This window comes from Acanthochromis polyacanthus, chromosome 7, assembly GCF_021347895.1.
Source record: "Acanthochromis polyacanthus isolate Apoly-LR-REF ecotype Palm Island chromosome 7, KAUST_Apoly_ChrSc, whole genome shotgun sequence".
Lineage (NCBI taxonomy): Eukaryota > Metazoa > Chordata > Actinopteri > Pomacentridae > Acanthochromis > Acanthochromis polyacanthus.
Window position 1 is genome coordinate 39,068,746 of NC_067119.1, and position 23,743 is coordinate 39,092,488.

Below are 23,743 nucleotides of genomic sequence, written 5' to 3' on the forward strand. Positions count from 1 at the left end.
TTTATCATCAAACATCAACTCCAACAATTGTTTCAAAAACAGTTTTATTATGAACATTAGAATTATGTCAACATTTTAATAATAATTCAGCAGCACTCTACAACACATTCTGTAGTCTACTTGATTAGATGTCTTTTTAAAAATCATTTTGTTGTATTTTGTCCCTTCATCAAGTCTAAATTGTCTGTTGCCAAACACAAATAAGACTCTATTTGAACCAGAAGCCAATAAGTTGCAATTAAATAAATAAATGAATAAAACCAGATCTTCTCTGTCTTTATAACAGGTAAGTGTTCAGACCTCCAGTGGATGGTTATGCTTTGTGTTGAAATTTAAATTCTAATTGATTTCTTTTGACTATTTTCTTGCTTTTTGCTGAGACAAAGGAAAGTGACATAGGAATGTCAAAATCATACAAAAGACATCTCAGAATTTTTTTCCAGGGAGTTTTTCCAGCGATGTAACACAGCATATTATGTTTATAATGTGTGCTGAGAGAGTAGACACCTGTATGACCAATGAGGACTTTGAAAGTAGACAGCAAATGTGTGTAATAATAGGAATGCATTGGAGAATATCGCATTGACCCTCATATTAAACACAAAAACACACACAGGTCACCTGTGGATGTTTCTGAAAGTACTTTTGTTCTTCTTAGAGGACATAGTAGCTGCTCACAGATGGGGCTGTAACACCGTGACAGTGATTACTCCTGAGCTGTGTCGACAGATAAGTACAGGACAGGAGAACGTAGTACTGCTGGATGGACAGCATGGACAAACCAAAGCACCTCCAAAGTACTGCAGTTGATTATTTCAACTGCAACTCTTTGAAAGATGAATTATTAGGTGTAAATGACTGAGAATGTTCTTGGATTGCCTCTCCTCATCACACACATTTGTTTTAAAGCCATTTTTTTGTGCACAGTTGGTTTATGGAACCACATGGACCCTTGTGGGCTTGGATTTCAGTTTCTTTACTACTTTTGTGAAATGGCTTCCATGTTTGCTGGTAGTTGCTCTAACAAGTTGTAAATAGGTCCTTCAATAGCTTACCGCTAAAAGTGCTCTCAATTTGAGAAGATTTGGGTTCTTGTTAAAGGCCTCCTATTATTAGAATTCTCTAATTTGCATGGATAAAGCTGACAGGTGAAGGCAGGGGACACCTGGACAGGTAGCAGTCTATCAGAGGGCTACACATAGAGACAAACAATCACACTCACATTCACACCTCTGGACAATTTAGAATCACCAGATAACATCAGCACGTTTTTGGACTGTGAGAGGAAGCTGGAGAACCCACAGAAAACCCACACATGCACAGCGAGAACATGTAAACTCCTTGCAGAAAGTTCCCAGGAAGGCGGGGGGACACAAGCTGGGGATCTTCAACTGCAAGATGAAAGTGCTAACCACCAAGCCACTGTGCAGCCCCCAAATAAGCATACATGCAGATAATGGAAAGACAGGAGAAAGTCATCTGAAATGAATCTCCATCCTACGTCCGGTGGGTCAGACTATGCTACATGAAGATGTACAGCAGTGCATAACTACCTGGCTCTTGTTGGAAAGCTTCATCAGTTGGCTCATAAAGGCAGTGGGCAGAGAGCCCTGAGATTCCCTCATCTGCTTCATCTTGAGGTAGCGCTCTGTGCCAACAACAATATGAGTGTGAGTGAAGATTAGTAATGGTAGGATGCTCTGCTGCTCAGACTACTCATCATTCTACCATTCCCCTGCTGAAGCATCCCAGAATAAACCATTGAACTCCAGAGGAAAAAAAGAGTTCTCTTGCCGAAGGCTCACATGAAACATATCATTCATTTACAGCAGGAATATGATTTATGCATCTGCATTCTTAACGTTATCATTCAGTCAAAGACTTTAAGTCTAGTAAGTCCTGGATGACATCATTTTTAACAACTAAATTTAATTTCTTTTCCAAAACATTTTTATTGCAGTCTGTGACTTATGGAATTTCCTTGTTTAAGTCAGATAACAATTTTGAGTAGCATCCATACTCTCTACTGGTGTTTAAATGCAGCTATAGAGGAAGAAAATAAGACTATGGGGAACTATGGAGCAACAGGTGGGGATTTTAGAGGAAGAAAATGTGTTTTTTGTAAATGTTGTGTATTCTAAGTAAACTTCCCCAAACAATCAGTTCCTTATGGTGTGATCAAATAGTAAAAATCATAACAGCATTACTTTAGCATAGCAACAGAATCACCCTGCAATATGTGAGTACTGTAGACAATACGAAGGGGTCTTTCTGTTTTACTTAGTCAAGCCTAAACCTCCAAAAGAAACTAAGCATTAAATTCTAGTATATATCATGCATATCAACATCACACGAACTTCTTATTCAGCATTTTCAGATCACCACAGTGCTTTTTTAACAGTACTGAATCTTACTACATGAGAAAGTATTCCAATGCATTACCTATTGTTTATCCCCCTAACACTGTAATGAAGCACCCAAGTCACTGAACCTGTTATTTAGGTCAGTTTGGACTCATGACCAAAAAAGACTCCCTACAGCCTCAGTAACATTTTACAATATGGCCCTGATTATGATTCAAATCCTACTTTAATCTTAAGACACATTACTGCACTTCATTCTCAGTCACATTTCAAAGTGAATGTGTTGATCTAATGTAAATGCAGGTTTTGTCCCATCATATCCATCTACTTGTGCAAAATGCACTACTATGTATTACACTGACAAAACCTTGAGCTTGTGCACGGTGTTTGAGGGTCACCTCTGCTGCTTCTGCAGATGAATGGCAGTAGATCAGAGCAGTCAGTCCGGCCCAGCGACGGAAGCTGGTCTGTCCAGCCCTGCAGCGTCCTGCAGCCCTGCAGCTCCATCTGCTGGTGCCCTGCTGTTTGCACAGTCATATCATCACAATCACAAAGCGGGCACACAATTAGGACGCTTGAGCATTTCTAAAGCTCTTGACAGTGAAAAGCTATGGATTAGGTAAGTATTGCATTTTTTTTTCCAGAGGAATGTTTTCAGGTTAATCAAGATGCCACCAAGTGTGAACAGGAAACTGAGTAATCAGGAACTGAATATAAATCAAAATACAGCAAATGATAATATACACAACTGTTACACTACTACCATCCACGTGTATACCAGGTAACAAGTATTCCTAAATTAGCATTGCATTGCATGAGAAAATATACACTGTCATTTGAAAGTTTGGGGTCACCCAGGAAATTTCATGTTTTCCATAAAAACTTTTATCCATGTGCTAACATAACTGCACAAGGGTTTTCTAATCATCAATGAGCCTTTCAACACCATTAGCTAACACAATGTAGCATTAGAACACAGGAGTGATGGTTGCTGGGAATGTTCCTCTGTACCCCTATGGAGATATTCCATTAAAAATCAGCCGTTTACAGCGAGAATAGTCATTTTACACATTATCAATATACAATCAATCTACATTTAAAAAACGCTTGTCTTTCAAAAATAAGGACATTTCTCAGTGACTCCAAACTTTTGAATGGTAGTGTATGTCTCCCCCCCCCCCCATACCGCACACACACACACACACACACAAATGTTTGGTTCTGCTATTCCCGTGGGGACTCCCATTCATATCTAACCCCTAACCCTAACCCTAACCCTAACCTTAACCCAGACCAAAACAATGCCTAACCCTAAAGAAACGTTTTTGCACTTTTATTTTTTTCAGTAACAACATGGCCAAGTGACATTGTTTTCGGTTTTCCTACAGTTGTGGGGATATTTGGTCCCCACAAGTATAGCCAGAACCTGACCACACACACACACACACACACACACACACACACACACACACACACACACACACACACACACACACATGTTTGTACTTCTATCTTAGTGAGGACATCCATAGGTGTAATGCATTTCCTAGAGCCTTATCCTAACCTTAACCATCACAACTGATTGCCTAACCCTAATCCTTACCCTAACCCTAACCAAACCTCAATTCATACCTGTTCTCTAAAAACAAGTCTTCACCCTCAAACATGGCTGTTTCAAAGTGAGGACCGGCCAAAATGTCCTCACTTTGTAAAAATGTCCTCACTTTGATAGTTAAATGCAGAAAATGGTACTCACCATGTAGCAAGTACAAGAACACACACACACACACACACACACACACACACACACACACACACACACACACACACACACACACACACACACACACACACACACACACACGAAACCTTGTCATTGCTATTGTAAGAAAAGCTGCTGCATGGAACTTTCTGGAGAAAAAGAAAGTGGACAGTGGGGGAGTGACTGCAAAGGGAGTGACTGTAAAGGGAGTGAGTTCTGTTCTTCCTCATGTTGTCCCACACTGCTGGAGCTGTGGGAATCCCCTCCACTCATCTGTCCCTCCCTGTCTCACTTTCACTGCCCTCCATTCTTCTCAGCATTAAATCACAGATATTATAGGCTTTTTATTGACAATGTATTTGTTTATTTTGCAAAATATTCCCATAATTAGGATATCTTCCACTTTCAGAGCCCTGCATCTCAGAAGCTTTTTGTCAATCACAGGTTGTGCACAACATTGCAAGGCCATATCATGGCGCTGGTGTGTGAACTCAGATGCACTTACTGGAACATTTGGAATGAGTCACTGTTATCTTACCTGGACAAAACAGAAGGACCTGGATCTCTTTGACCAAGGGGTGGCAGTGTAAGAGATCGAGGTTCCAACTGAAAAGAATTTCCTGGGTCATGGGTGAGCATGCGTTGAGGGCATGGACGTGTCTTGTTTCCAGAGACATGTTCCAAACATTCAGGTCAGTGATATTTCCAAAAAAGGGTTCTGTAAAATTCCCACCAAAGGAGTCTTGGTCCTGACCCAGGATTAGGATCCCATTCCCATAGATATCCCTGGAAGTGTCTGTAACTGTGCCTGTGTCTTTCTTGTCACCATCCACATATATAGCCCAGTGACTGTTGCTCCGGTGCCATGTGACACAGATGTGATGCCATGCTCCATCATTTGGGAACGATGCCTTATACGGCAGGTGCTTTCCATGGATGATGAGTGCGAGGAGGATTCGACCCTGCATGTCCACTTGGCCTCGCAGCTGGAACTCATTGGTAAACACAGGCGCAGCATAGGAGAAGATGGTGGACACCTCATTCCACTCTGGGTCCCACTGAACTCGAACACACACACTGACAGATGACAGGGCAGGGAACAATATGTTGACACGAACAAAGCCTTCCCGAGATTCCTTTGGGAAGTTGAGTGCTGAGAACGGCAAATCTAAACAAGAAGAGCAGAAGAAGAAGTTTTAATTTTGAAAAAACAAACAAACAAACGAACTCACAGCTTGTAGATCCACTGATTCTACTCACACTGCTTGGACAGGGCTACAGGCTTGGACGTTGCTCTACTGGGATCCTTGATCCAGATTGGTGAGCGAAGTCCAGTCTGCCGAAGCAGCTCCAAGGCTTCTTCCTGGTCATTTGTTTGATCCATGGTGACAAGGAAGCTAAACTGACCTCTGCAGAAGTAGTCAGCTCTGGAGAAGGACAGTGAGTCATTGACCAGTTGGAAGGCTGAGTGTGATGTTAGGTGAACCAGTGGGTACTGTCCTGGGAAATCAGACACAGAATTCAGGACACTGTAAGTGAAAAGTCATGAAATTCAAATCAAATATGAATTATTTGATATTTGAAAGCGTAAGTAGAGAAGCCAGTAGTTTTAACTGAAACTAGTGGCCACTGAAAGTGATCAACGGCCTCACCATTTGGGCCTCCCTTTCTTTCTGGTCCAGCATCTGTTGGCTCACTTTCACATCCCACCTGCAGGGTTAAAAGTCCAATTTATTTTGCTTCATCAGACTTTTCAAACATTTGATGTAATGCAATGTTTTCAGAACATAGTTATCAGTGTTAAAAAGTTAAAATGCACCAGAAGTAAAAGTTGCTTACATGGCTTTGTTATATTTTGTAGTATGGAATAAAAAGGTTATTACCACCAAAGAGAAGAGTGTGAATCCGGTAAGCAGGGCTCCAGTCATCTCTAGGCCAGTGTTGTCTCCAACTGAGATAAACCAAACCAGTTTACCTAGAAAATCATATTTCCACGGAAACCAGATAAATGTAAACTGATTTGGGGTATTTCGGCCTGTAATATCTCAAATACAACTGTGAGTAGTGCAGGGCAAGGCAAGCCAAAAGCATTTTAGGGCATCGCTCTTCAGCAGCTGCTTTTCAAAAATTTTGAAGAGGGTTTTGTCAATTCAGAAGTTGCTGTCTAGTCACGTATAGAATGCCTTCGTTGCTTCCAAACAGCACAACGTCTCTTGGAGTAACCTGGAAACAAGTGCAACGCACATGGAACAATCAACCACACGTCCAGCGTCAACGTCCACCATATCCAGTCATGTCCAGTGCTGTTTCTGATCCCCTGACTGGGAGAGCGCCTGTGATCCCAGTGCATCTGTCCCAGAGTCCAGCCTGTCTCCTGCCTCCTTCTCCCTCCACACACCCACAACCCTCCCTGCCTCCTCTCCCCTTCCCTCCACCCACCCACCCTACCAACCGTAAGCCATCTGCTTTGTCATGCAAATTGAGTCATTATTTAAAAGAACCCTACTTACGCAAGCAGTGTCAAGCATTTGGCAAAGAGAGTTCATCAACAGCAGCCGGGCTGTGGACATTTTTACCACATAGCCTTTATTTATGCCTTCTATAGGACTCTAAAGTTAATTGGAAGATCTGTTTCATTGCTTTACTTCATTGTCAATAAAAGATTTGTACTACTCATGTAGTTGGTGTATAGTAAGCCATAAAGTTTGTCTTTTTAGTCTTTCATCTGGTGGTTTTGTGCACGTTTGTTTTCACAGACATTTGCACAACACCAGATTGATGAACAAGTAATTATATTGTTGCAAAGGTTGTAAATAGTTTTAAAAGTTGGATCCTCAAGTCTGGCTTAACTCAAGTCCTCTGAGTCCAGCAAAACACTCCCACCCATGCACTTACTGGATTGACTTGTTCTGATGAGACCTTTGAGTTGTTAAAGGACATTTGTTTCACACTGGATCTTTTTTATATAGTTTTGTCCAAAAGCATTGCACTCATTTAAACCACTGTTGAGGTGGTGGGACATGGCAACTTTGCTTAAAAGAAGATGCAGGAAACAGAAACAGTGTCTCCATTGACAGGTTGTATGCAAACCAACAGCTAATCTAGACAATATAGCTATTTATACTGTTGTTTTAGCATACATATGCTTAAAGGAATATTACCAATGGGAGGTGCTTAAGGGGACCATTAAGGTCTATAAGGTAAAGCCCAAGTGATCGATGGTGAAATCTAAGCCTTTGCTCAATTAATCTGTCAACATGTTATGAGATGACCACTAATATAATGAACCAGAGGACCTACAGTAGCTGTATAAGCTTATACACTAATTCATACGAATTCTAATGACTGTGGGTTTGACAGTGTTGTTTGATAAGTAAATTCAAGTCAGAAATGTTTACACAAATGATGTGTTTGTCTTTTTGGTGCAGTAAATTTGTGTTGTAGTAGCATTGTGTGTGCCCACATGTGGTGCTCCTACTTCTTCCAGTCAGACTTGGCTGAGGTGAGACTGTCCACAGTGTACACACAAGTGAAATTATGGTTACTGCTCTTTTGTCATGTTGCTCTACATGAGTCACGTGTTTAAAAAAAATCACAAGGTGCAACTGCTGGACCAATCATAGCCCTACACAAACCTCCGTTCGTGAGTACCTTTAGTATCACCAAAATTTCAGATTCCAGAACTTGTCTCTTACAAGGCTTAGAGAGGACACTGGAAACAAAAGCAGGACCTGGGACAATAGCTGCAAGTTCAACGACAGGTCGGGAAGTTCCCTCATTGGAAAATACTATTAGTGGTTTTCCTGTTTGCAGTGGACATTTTGGGTCATCACAGCAGACTTCATTTCAATTCCAGTCTGGCTAAATTGTTTGCTAGTCTTTCAGACTGTCTTGCTTGTTTCCTTTCTCTTTATGATTGCCTTTAAGAAACATTAGCATTTGGAACTCAGTTCACTAATAACATGGTGGATGCAAAGTTATAACAACTGGACTAATTCTTAAAGATGATCATTGTGCCGTTGTGACAAGTTCTCATATATGGAGGCTGATGTCCTTGATTGTAAAACTGCTGGAATAGAGCTTTAACATCGTTAATGCCTGGAACCCAGAGATCTAGATGACCAACTGAGACAAAGCGTGTCATTAGTATTCCACGTAGGTACCCGCTCACAGTGTGAAAACTGGACCAGAGCCCACAGGAACAAAGCTTCCTCCAGACTGAGACTCCTGGACATTGCTCTCCCTCGTGCTCGCCTCTCCCATCTACTATTCATCAAACTAAACAACGACTTTCTCTTTCAATTACACAGGAGGTTAGATGTTGCTGTGAAAACCATTGTGTTTGCTTGACAGCAGTTCCATACCAGAAAAGTTGTTATGGAACAACAAATTCTGGAAGGTTTCTGCAAACTACACTCAGGGAATTATGTTCTTAAAGGTCATCAATCATAAATAAATGTTTAAAGCTCAGGTTTCGTAGCTCAGTTGGACTCAACAAAAGGCTATTGCCTTCCCTATATGAATACAAATAGGCTGGCTCTACATGGTTTTGCAGTACTCAGGATTTCTTGCTGCACCTCAAAACATTTGAGCTGAACAGAGTTTTTCTAGATGTACTCAAATCAATTGAAAGTTAAATTTTTATATAATTCAGACACATTCTTTTTTCTCCAAAAATGTCAAGGGACAATCCATAGACTTACTGGAGCTCTTTTACACTATTTTCTACCAAAGAATTAGGGACAATGACGCACACATTCTTTAGAAAGAATAGCTGTATTGAAGACTTTGAGTTGTATGATTTCATGAAGAGAAAGCTAAAACAGAGTCATTATTATATCACCGTAAAGATGACCTTTGGAATATATACAGAAAATCACCACTTCATCATTTTGTCCAATTGTGTGCATTTTTCTTGTGTAAAACTGCCTATTTTCACTCTGCTCTTTAAACCTGGCATATGAGATTTAAAGGCTTTGTTAGTTCATTTTTTTCCTTCAGAGCTAGTCTTATTCAAAATCTCACTGACTTTTCTAAAGCACTTCTAACATACAGTGTTTGAACAGAACCACATCATGCTGTTTCAGACGATAATGGAAACATGCGCTATTGTTTAGAAGTTTAGGATCACTTAGAAATGCCCTTATTTTGATAGAAAAGCAGTTTTTTTCAGTGAAGATAACACTGAATGAATGATAAATCCATTGTAGACATTGTTAATGTGGTAAATGACTATTCTAGCTGTAAACGGCTGATTTTTAATGGAATATCTCCATAGGGGTACAGAGGAACATTTCCAGCAACCATCACTCCTGTGTTCTAATGCTACATTGTGTTAGCTAATGGTGTTGAAAGGCTCATTGATGATTAGAAAATCCTTGTGCAGTTATGTTAGCACATGGATAAAAGTGTGAGTCTTCATGGAAAACATGAAATTCCCTGGGTGACCCAAAACTTTTGAACGGCAGTGTATATTTCTGATTAAAATGCAGCGCTCTTTTCCTGGTAATCATGTGGATGTTGCTGTAACATCACCGACTTAAACGCTGTTGAAGACCAAGCACACATCCTCTAGCAACAGCACTCCCAGACAGTAGCTACCCCCCCAGCAGGACAATGCACCCTGCCACACAACAAAAACTGCTTAGGAATGCCTTGAAGAACATGATCAAGAGCCCAAGATGTTCCTAATCTGATTGAGCATCTGTAGGATGCATCCAAATGAGCCCAAACTATGGAAGTTGCACCCCAAAGACCGCAGGACCTGCCAATGTCAAGACACCCCCAGAGCTCCTTATTCTGTCTCCACGGCTCAGAGCTGTTTTGACAGCCTCGGAGAAACCTATTTAATTTTAGGTAGGCGGTTTCAATGTTGTAGCTGAGCAGTGTGTATTTAGATAAGTAACATTAATTTTTGTAAGAATAACCCAATGCGATTATGGCATGTTAGCAAACTTTAATGAGCTGTGGTGGATCCCAAGTTGGTCTAAAATATGGAGAGTAATCTAAATATTTAGAGGCTTTGCAATTAGTTAATCGCGATGAATCACATATTTGTCAAAAAGCAATATTTGATACAATGAGTGAAGTTTTTCAACTTCAATTCATCTGTCAGCTAATCAATTTTGGTCGATAGATTAATCAGTTAATAGACATATATACATGTTTATAATTTAAAATGTAGAAAATTTAAAAATGAACATAGAAAAAAGTGGTTTTGATGATTTAAAGACTGGATTCAATTAGGTTTCCCACTGTATGGCACATAACATAAGCATTAGTAGTTCAAGGACCTTCAAGAAGTTGAATATCCATGGATTCATTCTGTTTTCAGAGTTTCTGGGTCTGATGAATGGTATAATTTTGATGAGTTTTTTATTTTAAAAAAATATATACATATTTTAGAAATTAAAGTTTATAATTAAATTATTACATGACAGACAGAATACCAACACCAATCATCACAAAACTTTTAACAAAGAAGCCTTTACAACAAAAATGCTTGTTTCTTTTCTATTTATCTGCATTATTCATCTGTCTACCACATTCACAGATTACTGCAAACTCAAAGTGTAATTATAGCGATTATATTCAACATTTTAAGACTTTCATAAACTCAGGCACTTTCACTGTCTTGAAAAGTGGTCTATTATGGATAGTTAAACCGTTTGCCGATGCCAGGACTATCGTAGCTAACGTTAGCTCTGGTGTCGCAGCAACATGTTTTGCATTGAGGTGATACTGATGGGTTGAAGTGTTGCAGTGATAAGAAAACTGTTTGTCGCACAATTTGTACACAACCATGCTTTTATCCAAGCTGACATTCAGAAGATTTTCAAAACAAAGTTTTCTGCCCACAATGTTTTGTCTTCCATCACCGTTCACCAAACTTTCTGGTGTATCTTCTTCATGGCTGCAAACAGACTTTAGGTGCATTACCGTCACCTACTGGGCTGGAGTGGTCATCAGTGTTATTGGTGTGCCAGAAAATACGAAACTGAGAAAGGTGGAAATAAATGCAATATTATTTTAACACGTTATTTTTTCTGTAATTAATTAATCAAAATTAACTTGTTCATGTCCCAGCTCTAATGTAAAGTAAAGCCGCTTAACAACACTGGTCCAGGTTGTCGTTTTCATCGTGAGTGAATGCTGTGGAGTATTTTCTTTAGACAGTACAATCATTCAACTCAGCTTGACTGCAAACAATAGAGCAGGAAATCAGATGCCCCACTGCTGAGTCATTGCAGTAAAACTCATTAGAGGTTAAAATATAAAACTTAACAACCACACTAAAAACTGTCACCTGAGCTTTATGCACACACCCTAGTTCTAGGGTACACAATCTTGACATAATCTTGTCTTGTCAGAGATATGGATTGCATAGCCTGTTGTTTTTGGTATCAATCACACAGTAAGTCCATGTTTTATTCTTCTCACTGTCTGCTCCAAAAAAATGTGAAATGCAGAAAGATTTCGACTGCTGTGACTTAACAAATGTATAAGTTTATTTTACATTGAAAAGTTCAAAAAAGACAGATTACAGCTTGAGTCAGGTTCACACAAGGATCGTCAAGGCTCTCCTAAGAAAGGCAGCAATGTCAAAATGCCAATGCCAAATATAAATGTAAAACTTTGTTGCCGTGCCTCAGATCGCTCTGCCTTTGTTAAGATTTTCCAGCAGTTATTAATTTGAAGGTCTGTTGTTGATTTGATTTTGCTATGAACTCTTCTGATCCTCTGAAAAAAGAGTGACTGATAGATACTGCAGCTCCTCTGCTCTCTGATTTTAAAAATCACTTACTAAAAAAAACAAACAAAAAAATGAATTAGGCATTCTAAAAATAAAGAGATACACATTTTTAATATGACTGATCACCCGACTTTTAACTGATACTAGCAAGTCAGAATTTTCACGTATGAAGTGAAATTTTTTGATGTTCACTGGATGAATTTATTCAGTATTTAGTGCTAATTGGCATATTATTAGGCAGCTTTGCACTGGAGGACCTCCGGACAGGTGTAAAGTGGCACAACCGTTTACAGAAACATTCATGTTTCTACTGTGGTTCAACAGTTTGAACCACAAGGATAATTCACAGTGTGTCAACAGTATTTACTGGATGTAATGATGGAGTTCTCTGAGCATGCAGGAAAAAGAGCAGTGATGGTTTGCTCTGCAGCTCACCAACAAGGACATTTTCAGGGCAAAAGAAGAGCAGTAATTCTCCTCTTTAAACTTAACAAACCAACATCGTCATCTGCAAGTTTAGTAAGTCAGTGTTAAGCCTTGCACAGCAGCTCTTGAGTTCTGGGGATACTGGACAACCGCATGTGGAATGGTGGATGGAAGCGCAAAACAAGAAAACAACAACAAAAAGCAAACAGTAAAAGAAAACATTTTGAACAAAGGAAACACCTCAAACAGCCTAAAGACAGGTATTTACGACTGTACACTGAATTCAAGGTGAGAGAGTGGTTCGGTTGTTACTTTATATTAACAGTTACCTGAAATGTTATTGTGAATGTTAACTGTGAAAGCTGCATCTCTTGTCGCAATGCAACACACAGTAAGTTCATAAACATGCTAGCTTGTTTGGGTGTTGGTAGTAAATATCTTCAGCTCATATTATTAGTGGTGTTCATTGTCAAAGACATTCTTTGGAATGATGGATGTTTTTACTCTGTCAAGGAACACAGCAGAGTTGTGACGATCAACGTTGGTTTGTCCGTCTGTCTGTCCGTTTGCAACGTTGCTCAAAAATGGTCTCACGGATTTGAATGAAATTTTTAGGGAAGGTCAGAAATGACACAAGGACCAAGTGATTAGATTTTGGCAGTGATGTGGATTATATTCTGGATCCACAGATTGTTAAAGATTTCTGTATCATTGCGAGATAGCGGCACGGCGTCACTGTAACAACGACAACAAGTGAACACCGCGTTAACTGAGTGATGATGATCACATGACTGTAATCCTACTACAGATCAACCACTGCAGATTTGTCAGGACTTATCCATCGGAAATAATACAAGGAACAATCGATTAAATTGTGAGGCTGTTTCTGAGTTCCATCTATTCCCGCCGCCTGCTACATGTTTAGGTCATGTGATTCGGTATCCGTGTGTAATGTATACATGCATAACCGTCTGGATCCAGGATTTTTTTTGAAGGCCTCTGTACAATTGAGAGAGATGGCTGCCAGGCTGCCAGGCCGCCAATCGGCCATCTCTCAATTGTACAGAGTCCTTCAAAAAAATCCTGGATCCAGACAGTGATCCGGATCACCTCCAAAATCTAATCGATTGTTACTTTTGCTCTTCCGGACATTCTGTAAAAATTTGGTGAAAATCCGTCCATGACTTTTTGAGTTATGCTGTTAACAGACAAACAGACAAACAGACAGATGGCCTGGCAGAGGTCTGCGCTCTCCGAGTGCTTTTCTAGTTTATTTAGTTGTTGGCCTTGGATGATGAGGTCCAGTGACCAGGAGCACTAGTCTGCAGCTCACCGGTCCCATCCTATAGCTCCTCCACACCATCCTCTCAACAGACCAAATAAAGTAAGATCTGTTTAGACTATGCAGGCATCAACATGGTCAATACATTATCTTTTGGCTCATCCTAAAATAGCAAAATAAAACATTTACTTTAACTGTGTTTATGAAGATAGAAAATAACTAATACCTTTTTGGGTGCTTTTATGCAGGAAAAGGGAAGCAGGAAGCTGCTGTGGATCTGCTGCAGTATCTGTAGAGGTCAGAGGAACGGTTCTTAGAACAGATCAGACGACACCAAGCCCTGACCACTGCCATGCTCCAGAACATCCAGAGGATGGATGCAACTTCAAACACTTTGGTTCAACTGATGGGACGTACCGTGTCAGTGCTGGAGCGACTGTCCAAGAAATAAACTGCATTGTCCACAACTTTTGATCTTTTCTAAAAAAAAATCTTATTTGTAAATTATTTTACTTTTAACTTATTTAACTTCATCTGTTTTGTATTTTTGCTCATGCACTTTGGGTGAATAAAAAGAAATTTGTGATGAGAAATGCATGTTTTGTCGATAATCTTACAGAGACTTTACTCAGTGTGTTCAGTGCACATTTCTGTTACATTTCTCGCATCCTGAGAAAGTTTTGCAGGATCCCGCAAAACTTTGCAAGTTCTCGCAAAAGTTTCCTGATATTCTTCCTGTTTTGTTTTTGTTCTCCATGTCCCTTCCGGGGCTCTGTGCCTGTATGCTAGCATTTAATTAAAATCCCTTTTGTGAGTTAGTTATTGCTTTTAGAGCTGTTGGAATGTAGCCTCAGAAGGATACTCCCTCAGGTCTGGTATGACCGGCCTCTTGTGCCCACGTTTGTATTTCTGTGGCACAGTGCCATGGAATAAGCAAAGTCTGTGTTTAACTCAAGTTTGCTGACATTATCTGCAGATATTACATGAAAAAACTGCCACATAATAATCATTGAGCCTACTAAAAGACAGTCATGTGTTTCTTCCTGCATTCTGCCATGTATGTCATCCATTTAATCATTCTTTAAGATTTTGCTCTTGTGACTGGTTTGAGTTTTCTGTGAATAGGTTTCTCACTGACAAGCAACACCTCCTGCAGGATGTTGTTTTAACATTTAGTTATAATAGCTGACACAGACATAATTCTCAAGCAGGAAAGGTGCGGAAGAAAGGTTTGGAGAGAACAAAAAAACCTTGCAATAGCATTAAAAATCGGTCCTTATTGTCAGAGATGCTGATTCACAATGCATTATTACAAGACCTTTGTCCTCGGGAAAACATGCCAGGTAACTGGTAGGTGGAATTTTTACTTTACAAATTACAGATATGGTAGATTAACATGGAATTAATGTCACAGACGACCTTTGTAAATATGCATTAAAAATGAAAAGAGGTTCCCATATAGTGTTACTCATGTGAATAGAGCTGTAGCCTTGTTAACTCCAACCACATGTGCATTCAGTTCTGTTTTCCAGAGAAGTGAAATTACACTTCCTCCATGTATCTGTCTGTTTAATAAAATGACAGCAAGTGTGACACATAACATGAGAAATCCTATGGATTTGTATGTATTTTGGTCACACATTATTGTACATTTCAGTCTGTTCCTAATATTTTTAGGATGACAACAGAGGACATGACCAAAGTCTTTCTTGTAGCGACAAACCCAGCAGGAATCATTCACCTTGCAGTTCTCAGCTATGTAGCGTTTTGTTCTCTTTCAGCTCATTGAGTTAATTCTCTGGTCAACAACTTTAACTTCACTGCTTTAATTCAGTCATGCCCTGTATGTAAGAAGTAACTAACCAGCCATGCAAACGCAGAAGGCTGTTCTAAGACACTTACTGACATCCAAATTGGAGATAGGGTTTAGAAGCTCATTTAAAATGTTTTCCTAATTTTCTGGTCCATGATGCCAAATAAAAAAGAGATTTTCTGTTTTGTGGGTCATTCCAGAATTAGAGGACATTTGAGCTTCAAAATGTTTGAAAAATAAAACTTTCTTCTTCTTCTACCAGCTAAAAGGTTATGCTAACATGTTAAGGGACAAGGGAAAAATAATAATTATTTAAAATATTATGTTGATTAAAAAAGTTTCCACAATTACAAGAGACATCAATGAAAAAAAAAACAAAAAAGGAGATTTAAATTTCATTTCAACTGTTTCTGATTCTTTTTGGTCATCAGGGAGGTGGGACAAGAGAAAAATGGCATTTTAGGGGACCTATTTGGTATTTAAAATATTTAAACATTCTTTTAGGACACATTTATTTTGTACAAGGATTATTTGAAATTTAATGGCTGGGACTTGAAATGTCCTCCAATTCTGGAATAACCCTTATAGCAGTTTAAATGGAAGTTATAAACCAGATACTTCAGCAAAGCTGTGCCCTGCTACTTCAGATAAGTGTTCTATCACTACAGAGTCCCACAGAGGAGACCATCATAAAGAGCAAAGGCTAAGGACCTGCAGCTGAACCTGCTGGGTGAGGGGGGCTATGGATTCTTCTACGCTGGCTTCAACAGGAGAGGAGATCTCTTTCATGTGACAGTAAAATGCTTTCTTTAGGACAAAGTCAAAACAACCGCAAAAGTGCACCCGAGAATGTACCCAGTGGGAGTGAGTGGATTGATCCTTTAAGTATACTACTCACACTAAGTCTCTCTTATAGAAGAACACATGTTCACTGCATTTCTCCCCCTGCCTTCACAGAGGGTTTACATTCCTGCCCTCTGTTTCTTTACAAAGTACTGTCATTTTGTTTTCCACAGTGACATTTTGCATTCACTCGTCAACATCAACGTATCCTGTTAGCGAGGTGTGACCACTCACTAATTCCTTGAAGGACAAAAGTAATTGTCAGACTGAAGCCTAGCAGGCAGAAACACTGCAGGGTACAGGGTACTTTCATGGGGCCAAACATGGATCAACACCTTCCATCAGTAAACTATGAAATGTACAAGTGAAAGGAAGTAGCTATGAATCCTTCAGTGGGGCTAAACATGGATTTAAATGTTCAAGCTGTCGGTTTTGATGCTGCTTTTCATTTAAGGGCTAAAATATGGTGCTAGGGGAACGTTTTAGTCCACCCCTCAATCCCTCAGAATGCTTATTCTCTTGTTCAGCTCATCACTAAAATGTCCTGCTCAAAAAATTATTACTTTGATTGACTCTCAGTGGTCTTATTTTAGCATCTCTTTGGTTTTATTAACTTTCATGGCTCTCATCTGCATTATGTGGCAAAGACCAAATGTACCCTGCAGACTATAGAGGTCAACATATAGCAGAAGAGGATTTAACGGGTAAAATAGAGTGACATCAAACTTTTTCTCACATTTATGGAACAGCCACATACTACAAGTCTGAATGACAAAATAAACTATTACTTTAACAGCACATTAGATTCCATATCTAATAGGGCTTCAGAAATAAGAAGAAGTAAGCTGAATTCTCCTTCAACCTCAGCACTAGTTATGATGTAGCAAATTCCTCATATACCCAACAGCTGGTGAAAACAGAGAGTGGGTCAACTACAATCCAGTGAACTGTGTCATAAAAACAGTGGCAGTCAACAGAAATGTAAAACAAGAGATGCTAAGGCATTGGGCTGTGCATCCCAGAGCAACACAACATGGTGAAAACAGCCCTGACCTACTTAACTACATTCAACATTTGGAAGATATCGTGCTGTTAAAAAAATATAATTTACTCAATCTGTCCTGGGTCTTGCTGCACCCACGCGTACATTCACATGTCTAGGCGCACAAACGCATGTCGTCTTATCATATGCACAGACATAATAGCAACATATGTGGAGGCTGGAGGGAAAGTTGTGTGTGTGGTTATGCATGCAGTGTTTTCTTACACTAGGGGCCCTGAGCTCAGTGTGTAAACAGTTGTTCAGAGCTCTTTTACTGGCTTCAAGTCAACAAAACACTGCACAGTTGAGAAAAAAAACTGAAAAAAACTCACTTCTATAGATGAGCATTCAAGTCTATTCAGGTTTTTCAGCCTGTTTAAAAAAAGAAAAACTCAGTAAAGCAACATAAATGTAGCATCTTTAACACTAAAGAGGTGCAGTCCTTAACAAGGTTCCTGCATGAGAAAGTAGTGTTTTTTCCCAGTTATTAGACTAATCTGTCGTGCCTTTTACCTGATGCCAACAAACACCTCTGCTCAGAGAATGCGGCGCTCTTTTAATCAACAAACCACAGTAAGCAGAAGCTCACAAAAGAGGCCTGGGCTAATTGACCTCCCTTTGCTCGCTCTTCCCTCCGCTGTAACTTTGCAGCCGCTACCACCCAATGCATTTCCATGACAACCTGGGGATTGTAAGAGAGGTATGGAAACGTCAAACAGTCGGTGGGCGTGCATCGTCACACACAAAAGGCCAGTGACCTACATGCGGAGTGAAGATGAAGACTTTTCCCAGAAGAACAGGCTCTGCACAGCAATAGAGAATGGGCCACAAAAACACTGACAACCCTTCCAAGCTCCTCTTTTTTCTCTTTAGTGTCACGCAGCTGCTCAGTTGTACAGCTTCCCTGTAGAAGAAGCCAGCTCCACTAACATGTAAATCTGCATTGCGTAACATGACATGAAACAGAAGCAGGTGTGTAGTGGAAACACATGTTTTTGATGTATGCTAGGAATAGTTTTAATATAGCATAAGAAGAGTAAATAACTGACTGCTCAAACAGCACAAGTCTGCATATATAAAGCTCAGAGGATACATGTTTGTAAAGCCTGAACATAACTTCTGGCTGATCAGCAATCAGAGGCCATGTTTGTCGGGCCTAATCTGGTACCAGCAGATAGCCTTTATGGCCGCCCATCTGCCATCAATCAGGCCCGCTACTGAGGAACAGCAGCAGGGGTCACGCTGTCGCCACGGAGACCACCTTTAAAAGCAGCCCTATAAACGATAAAGGGTGCTGGCACCAAACAAAGAGAATGACAAAGACAGAAGGAGAGCAGGATGGGTAAGTCCGGTGTTAGTTGTGTCTTCTTTGGACAGAATTGGACTCCAGCTTGAGTGAGACAATGCTGAGCTAATTCAAGTCCTCTCACTGCAGATGGAGCTCATCCAACACAAAAGAAGTTTTTTTAATTGACATCACTTGTTTGACAGCTTTAGATAACTTCCTCTGATATGATGTGTGACATATAGCAATGTAAATAATTACGTACTGTAGACTTACACTAGCAAAACTCACAATTGAAGATGTAATAATTGTTACCTCCACTATAACACTATGTCTGATTTTTTAGGGTTTGGCTTGTTTGCTTACCTACTTGGAAATAAACAGACAGATGATATAAATTTCAGAACTTGTCTCCCAAAAATGATGTACCTATACAACAAAACTGCATTCTAAATAATTTTCTGAAGCAGACACATTTCTCCTGAATTCTGCTCGTTTGTGATGAATCATGGACACATTTCTAAGAAACAAATCTTTGCCATTTATTGTATTGCTTTCCAACTGTCACCCTGGCAACCCAGAAAATGGAGGAGAAGCTTCAAACGTGTTGTAAAAAGAGGCTTTTTAAACACAAACTATGACATTTTCTTAAACCTAACCAAGCTTCTAACATGTTAGCTTAGTGAGAGGGTCAGTTTTAACCCAAAGCATGACATTTTCCTCATTCTAACAAAGTAGCTCCATCACGACAAGTTTACTTTTTTAAAAAAAATTGCACTTTTTATGTTTGCTGGCCTATGCTCTGGAACTTCCCTATCATTTCACATGCATAAATAAGTCAACACAGGAAGAGCCCCCTGGTCCAGAGCAGAGCAGGCATCAGTGACAGCAGACGTGACATTGATTACATCAGATGGAGCATCAAAAGGAAGCGCTAGGATGAAGGCAGGCTGCTTTTTATAAGTATCAAGTAGAGCTTGAGCAATGCGAAGGAGGTGATATTAAATGGCAAGTGAAGACTATCAGCTATAGCCTTGAGTACTGAAACAAGAGCATTGATTGATGCAGTTGCTACTGCTTCCATGTGGAGAGAATCAGCAGTGTAGCGCTCTGACAGCAGCAGTACAGGCAGAGGAAGCGAAGACGGGAAGCAATGAGGGTTTTCCCTCGTCCAAAGAAAGGCTCTTGAGGTGGGCTTCTCAGACAACATGTCATAGAATACAGAATTAGACACTGTAATTAAGATAAACTTTTCTTTCCTGTACCAGTCTTGGAGCGTTATAGAATAGAGCAGAGAGAAATGGTGAGGCTGAATTGTTACATCCATCCTTAAATATGTGATCATTCTTTGCAGGAGTGGAAGAGTGAAGGGGAGGCATATATCATTACCTTGTATTTTTTTTGTCTTAAGGCCATTTAACAGGAGATAAATAGAGGGCTTTTAGAGCACAGTGATGTTGGACGGTTCCAAACAGCAAAGATTGTGTGTTTAGTCTGTCCTGGTTATTCATCCCATCAGTTCTTGTAAATCCTCTTTCAGTCAGTCCTAGAACCCTATCCTATCAATTTTTTGTTCTTGTTTTTCTGTGTTCAGTTCCCACTAATTACTCTGTCAAGGAACAGAGTCAACGTTGGTTTGTCTGTCTGTCTGTTAGCAACATTACTCAAAAACGAAAAATGGATTTGGAGGAAATTTTCAGGGAAGGTCAGAAATGACACAAGGACCAAGTGATGAGATTTTGGCAGTGATGAGGCTTATAGTCTGGATCCACTTTGGTTCTAGACTATAAGATTTATTGAAGATTTCTGTATCATTGCGAGATAGTGGCACAACGTCACTGTAACTATGACAACAAGTGAACACAATGTCAGCTGCCTGCAGACAAGCCAATGATTGTGATCCAACTACAAATCAACCACTGCAGACCACAAATGTTTTTAAGATTTCATCCATTGGAAATCATACAGACTGAGCAGGCCTGGCAGAGTACTGCACTCTCTGAGTGTGTTTCTAGTTTATTTTGCTTTTAGTTTAGTTTGCTTGCTTTCTCACCTTCACTAGTTCAGCCCTCTGGTTTGTTTAGTTCCTTGTTTGGAATTATGTTTTAAGTATTTTACCTAGTTTTGTCATGAATTGCAAATAAACATTTTTCCACCATGTCTCACCACACATCATGATGCTGCCACCGCCGTGCTTTAGGGTCAGAATGGTCTTGCCATGCAGATATTATCTCCTTTTTTCTCAACGTCTTTATGTTCATTCTAGTGTTGTTGTTTTTTAATCAGACTGAGGCACAGACAACTTAATGTAGCCTAAATAAACTTCTGATCCACTGGCATTGTGATAAAGTGAACTAAAAGTTAAACAGACATGTAAACAAGCACTGAAGAAATGAGTCTGTCCTCAAACCAAAAACGACCACATAGGTCGTATTCCGGTGCACGGTGCAAATGACCGATGCGGTCGTATGAATTGGAGGACAGGTGGGAGTGAAGAAATGGTTTGTGTCACGCGCAAAGTACTTGGCACAACCACTTTGCTAAAACTATAATTTGCAAACATGAACTTTGAGGAGATGTTAATGACAACCATGTAAGTGTGAGAAAAATTCCAACTTGAACTGCAGGTAAACTTGTGGTTCTGTCTTCATTCATCATTAACATTTAGAGATACAAACACCTCACCTTTTAGAAACTTTCCATTTTAAATTCAAAATATATCACCTACGGAATTTGTGCCGATCAGACATTCACGACACAGGAAGAGGAGTCATAAACATGAAGATGTGTTTAATTTACTAACTCTGTAAGTCCTGAATGCTTATTTATGGTTGTGTATCAGCATACAGACCACTAGATGTTGCTAGAGCGTCAGCAGACCAAAACACATTTCTTCTACATGCAGAAAGGCTGTGTACATGAGTCAAGAAAACTCAAGTTGTTTTCAACTCACCTAATATTTTTTTCATTTGACCTGTGTCTCCTCAACTCCTATTTGTTTTACTCCATGGTTGGACCAATGGGTGAACAGCATGTGTGCACTCCAAAATCATGTAATTAACAGCATAAGCCTTGGTAACTGCATGTGCATTTTAAATTTATTTCTAAAATTCTTTTATTGAAGTTTTAAGTTAGGAATTGTTAACTTCAAATTTATCATGTTTTAAATGTTGTAGAGCGTCCATTGTACAGTTTGCTCTGCTAAACATAAAACTGAAATATAAATGCAAATAAGTCCAGAGTAAAGAAGCAAAAGCTGTATCCTTAATGCAGTAAAGCCCAGTTACCATTCACATCGATAAATCAAGAAAGGCACGATATATCTGAACTACTGTTCAAAAGGTTGGGGTCACTCAGACAATTCCATGTTTTCCATGAAAACTCACACTTTTATCCATGTGCTAACACAACTGTACAAGGGTTTTCTAATCATCAATGAGCCTTTCAACAGCATTAGCTAACACAATGTAGCATTAGAACACAGGAGTGATGGTTGCTGGAAATGTTCCTCTGTACTCCATACTCTGTATGGAGATATTCCATTAAAAGTCAGCTGTTTACAGCTAGAATAGTCATTTACCACATTAACAATGTCTACACTGGATTTATCATTAATTTAATGTTATCTTCATTGAAAAAATGATTCTTTCAAAAATAAGGACATTTCTGAGTGACTCCAAGTTTTTGAACAGTTGAGAATGTCCATTCATCCATTATTTATACATCACATCACATTTATTTCCTCTATTAAATATTTGCATCTGTCTTCTAATTAATTCACAATTTAAACCAAGATTGGTTTCTAAACCAGGATTCAGCAAATGTTATCCAGATTATATCATCTGTGAATATATTTTATAGTTCTGTATCTTAAAATATAAAGCATCAATTACATTTTTCCTTTGGGTAAACTTCAGTACATAGCTAACACATAGTCATCTATGCATTCCTCCCCATGACTTAATATCCAACCCCAAAATTATATTGTCGAATGGGAATACCAAGAATACAAATATATTTACTTGCAGACACATGGTGTGTGCAGTTGCAAACATGAAGCTACTGTTTTGTATCACATGGATACATTCATATATAGGGCAATACAAGGTAAAGTATAAATATTTTTCTGCAAAGATTTCAGCTGACCCTGTTTCCACTGTCAGCAGTTACACACATGATCTTATAGTTGACAGCACAGCCTCTGAGAATTCAGTGTTGTAAGTTTTATTAATGTGTTTGTTACTCCACCAAGGAACGCAGCGGAGTTATGTGATGATCGGTATATGTTTGTCCTTCTGTTAATCCGTGAATCTGTTTGTCTGTCTGTTAGCCTGTTTTTTATTAATGTTGCTAACAGATTTGGATGAAATGTTCAGGGAAGGTCAGAATTGGCACAAGGCACATGTCATAAGATTGTAGCAGTGACGCAGCTTATAGTCTAGATCTACAGATTTGATAAAAAAGTTCATATCATTGCAAGATAGCGGCACGGCGTCAATGTAACCATGACAACAAGTGAACACTACATCAGCTGACTGCTGACGATCACGTGATTGCGATCCTACTACAAATCCACCACTGAGGACTTATTGGGACTTATCTGTCAGAAATCATACAAAGACTGAGCAGCCTTGGTGGATTACTGCGCTTTCTGAGTGCTTTTCTTGTTTGTTTTTTGCTTAATACACTATAGCCACAAACGAAAGCAACAATTACTTAATCTGGACGAATTCTTCGGCAAACCAACAGGTAGATCTTAGGACAGGCGACATGGTTGGAAGAACAATGTTTCAAATCAATATACTTCCATTTAAAAATAGAAAAGTCCTGTTGAAGGTCAGTTAGGATGTCACAGAAAGACCTTCATCCTTCAGCAGTGTCAAGTATGGGTCAGATTTTTAAAAGTGATTTATAATACAAAAAACAGATTTATGAAGGGAAAGGGATTTTAACTTTTGATTTTCGGACAACGTCTATGGTTTTGTGCATATTCTCCACTCTCCAAATCTCTCTGTTGTCATTTATATCTACCAGACTTACCACTGGGCATTACTGATTTTGTTACCTGAAGGTGTTTATCAAGGCACCCAAGCAAAGCAGCATCCTGAGTCAACATCATGCTCACACACAGACAGGTCTTTAGTTCTTAGAAAATAGTGTGAGTGTGTGTGAGG

The 23,743-nt window shown here is 39.4% G+C and overlaps 1 protein-coding gene across 3 annotated transcripts in view; it reads right to left on the reverse strand.

Moving 5' to 3' along the window:
• The window catches only part of adgrd2 (adhesion G protein-coupled receptor D2), a 56,922-nt gene extending 50,392 nt beyond the window's left edge, over positions 1 to 6,530 (reverse strand). The window contains exons 1-6 of one of the 3 annotated variants that reach the window (XM_051950529.1): positions 6,009 to 6,530; positions 5,778 to 5,835; positions 5,386 to 5,625; positions 4,664 to 5,293; positions 2,762 to 2,881; positions 1,554 to 1,648 (exon numbers count right to left, since the gene is read on the reverse strand). In XM_051950529.1, coding sequence (XP_051806489.1) covers positions 1,554 to 1,648; positions 2,762 to 2,881; positions 4,664 to 5,293; positions 5,386 to 5,625; positions 5,778 to 5,835; positions 6,009 to 6,053 — 1,188 coding nt within the window. In that variant the 5' untranslated portion in view covers positions 6,054 to 6,530. Of the gene's footprint in view, positions 1 to 1,553; positions 1,649 to 2,761; positions 2,885 to 4,663; positions 5,294 to 5,385; positions 5,626 to 5,777; positions 5,836 to 6,008 lie in introns of all 3 variants that reach the window. The other 2 variants (XM_022207346.2, XM_022207347.2) reach the window with 2 other exon arrangements.
• Between the last annotated feature and the right edge of the window lie 17,213 nt (positions 6,531 to 23,743).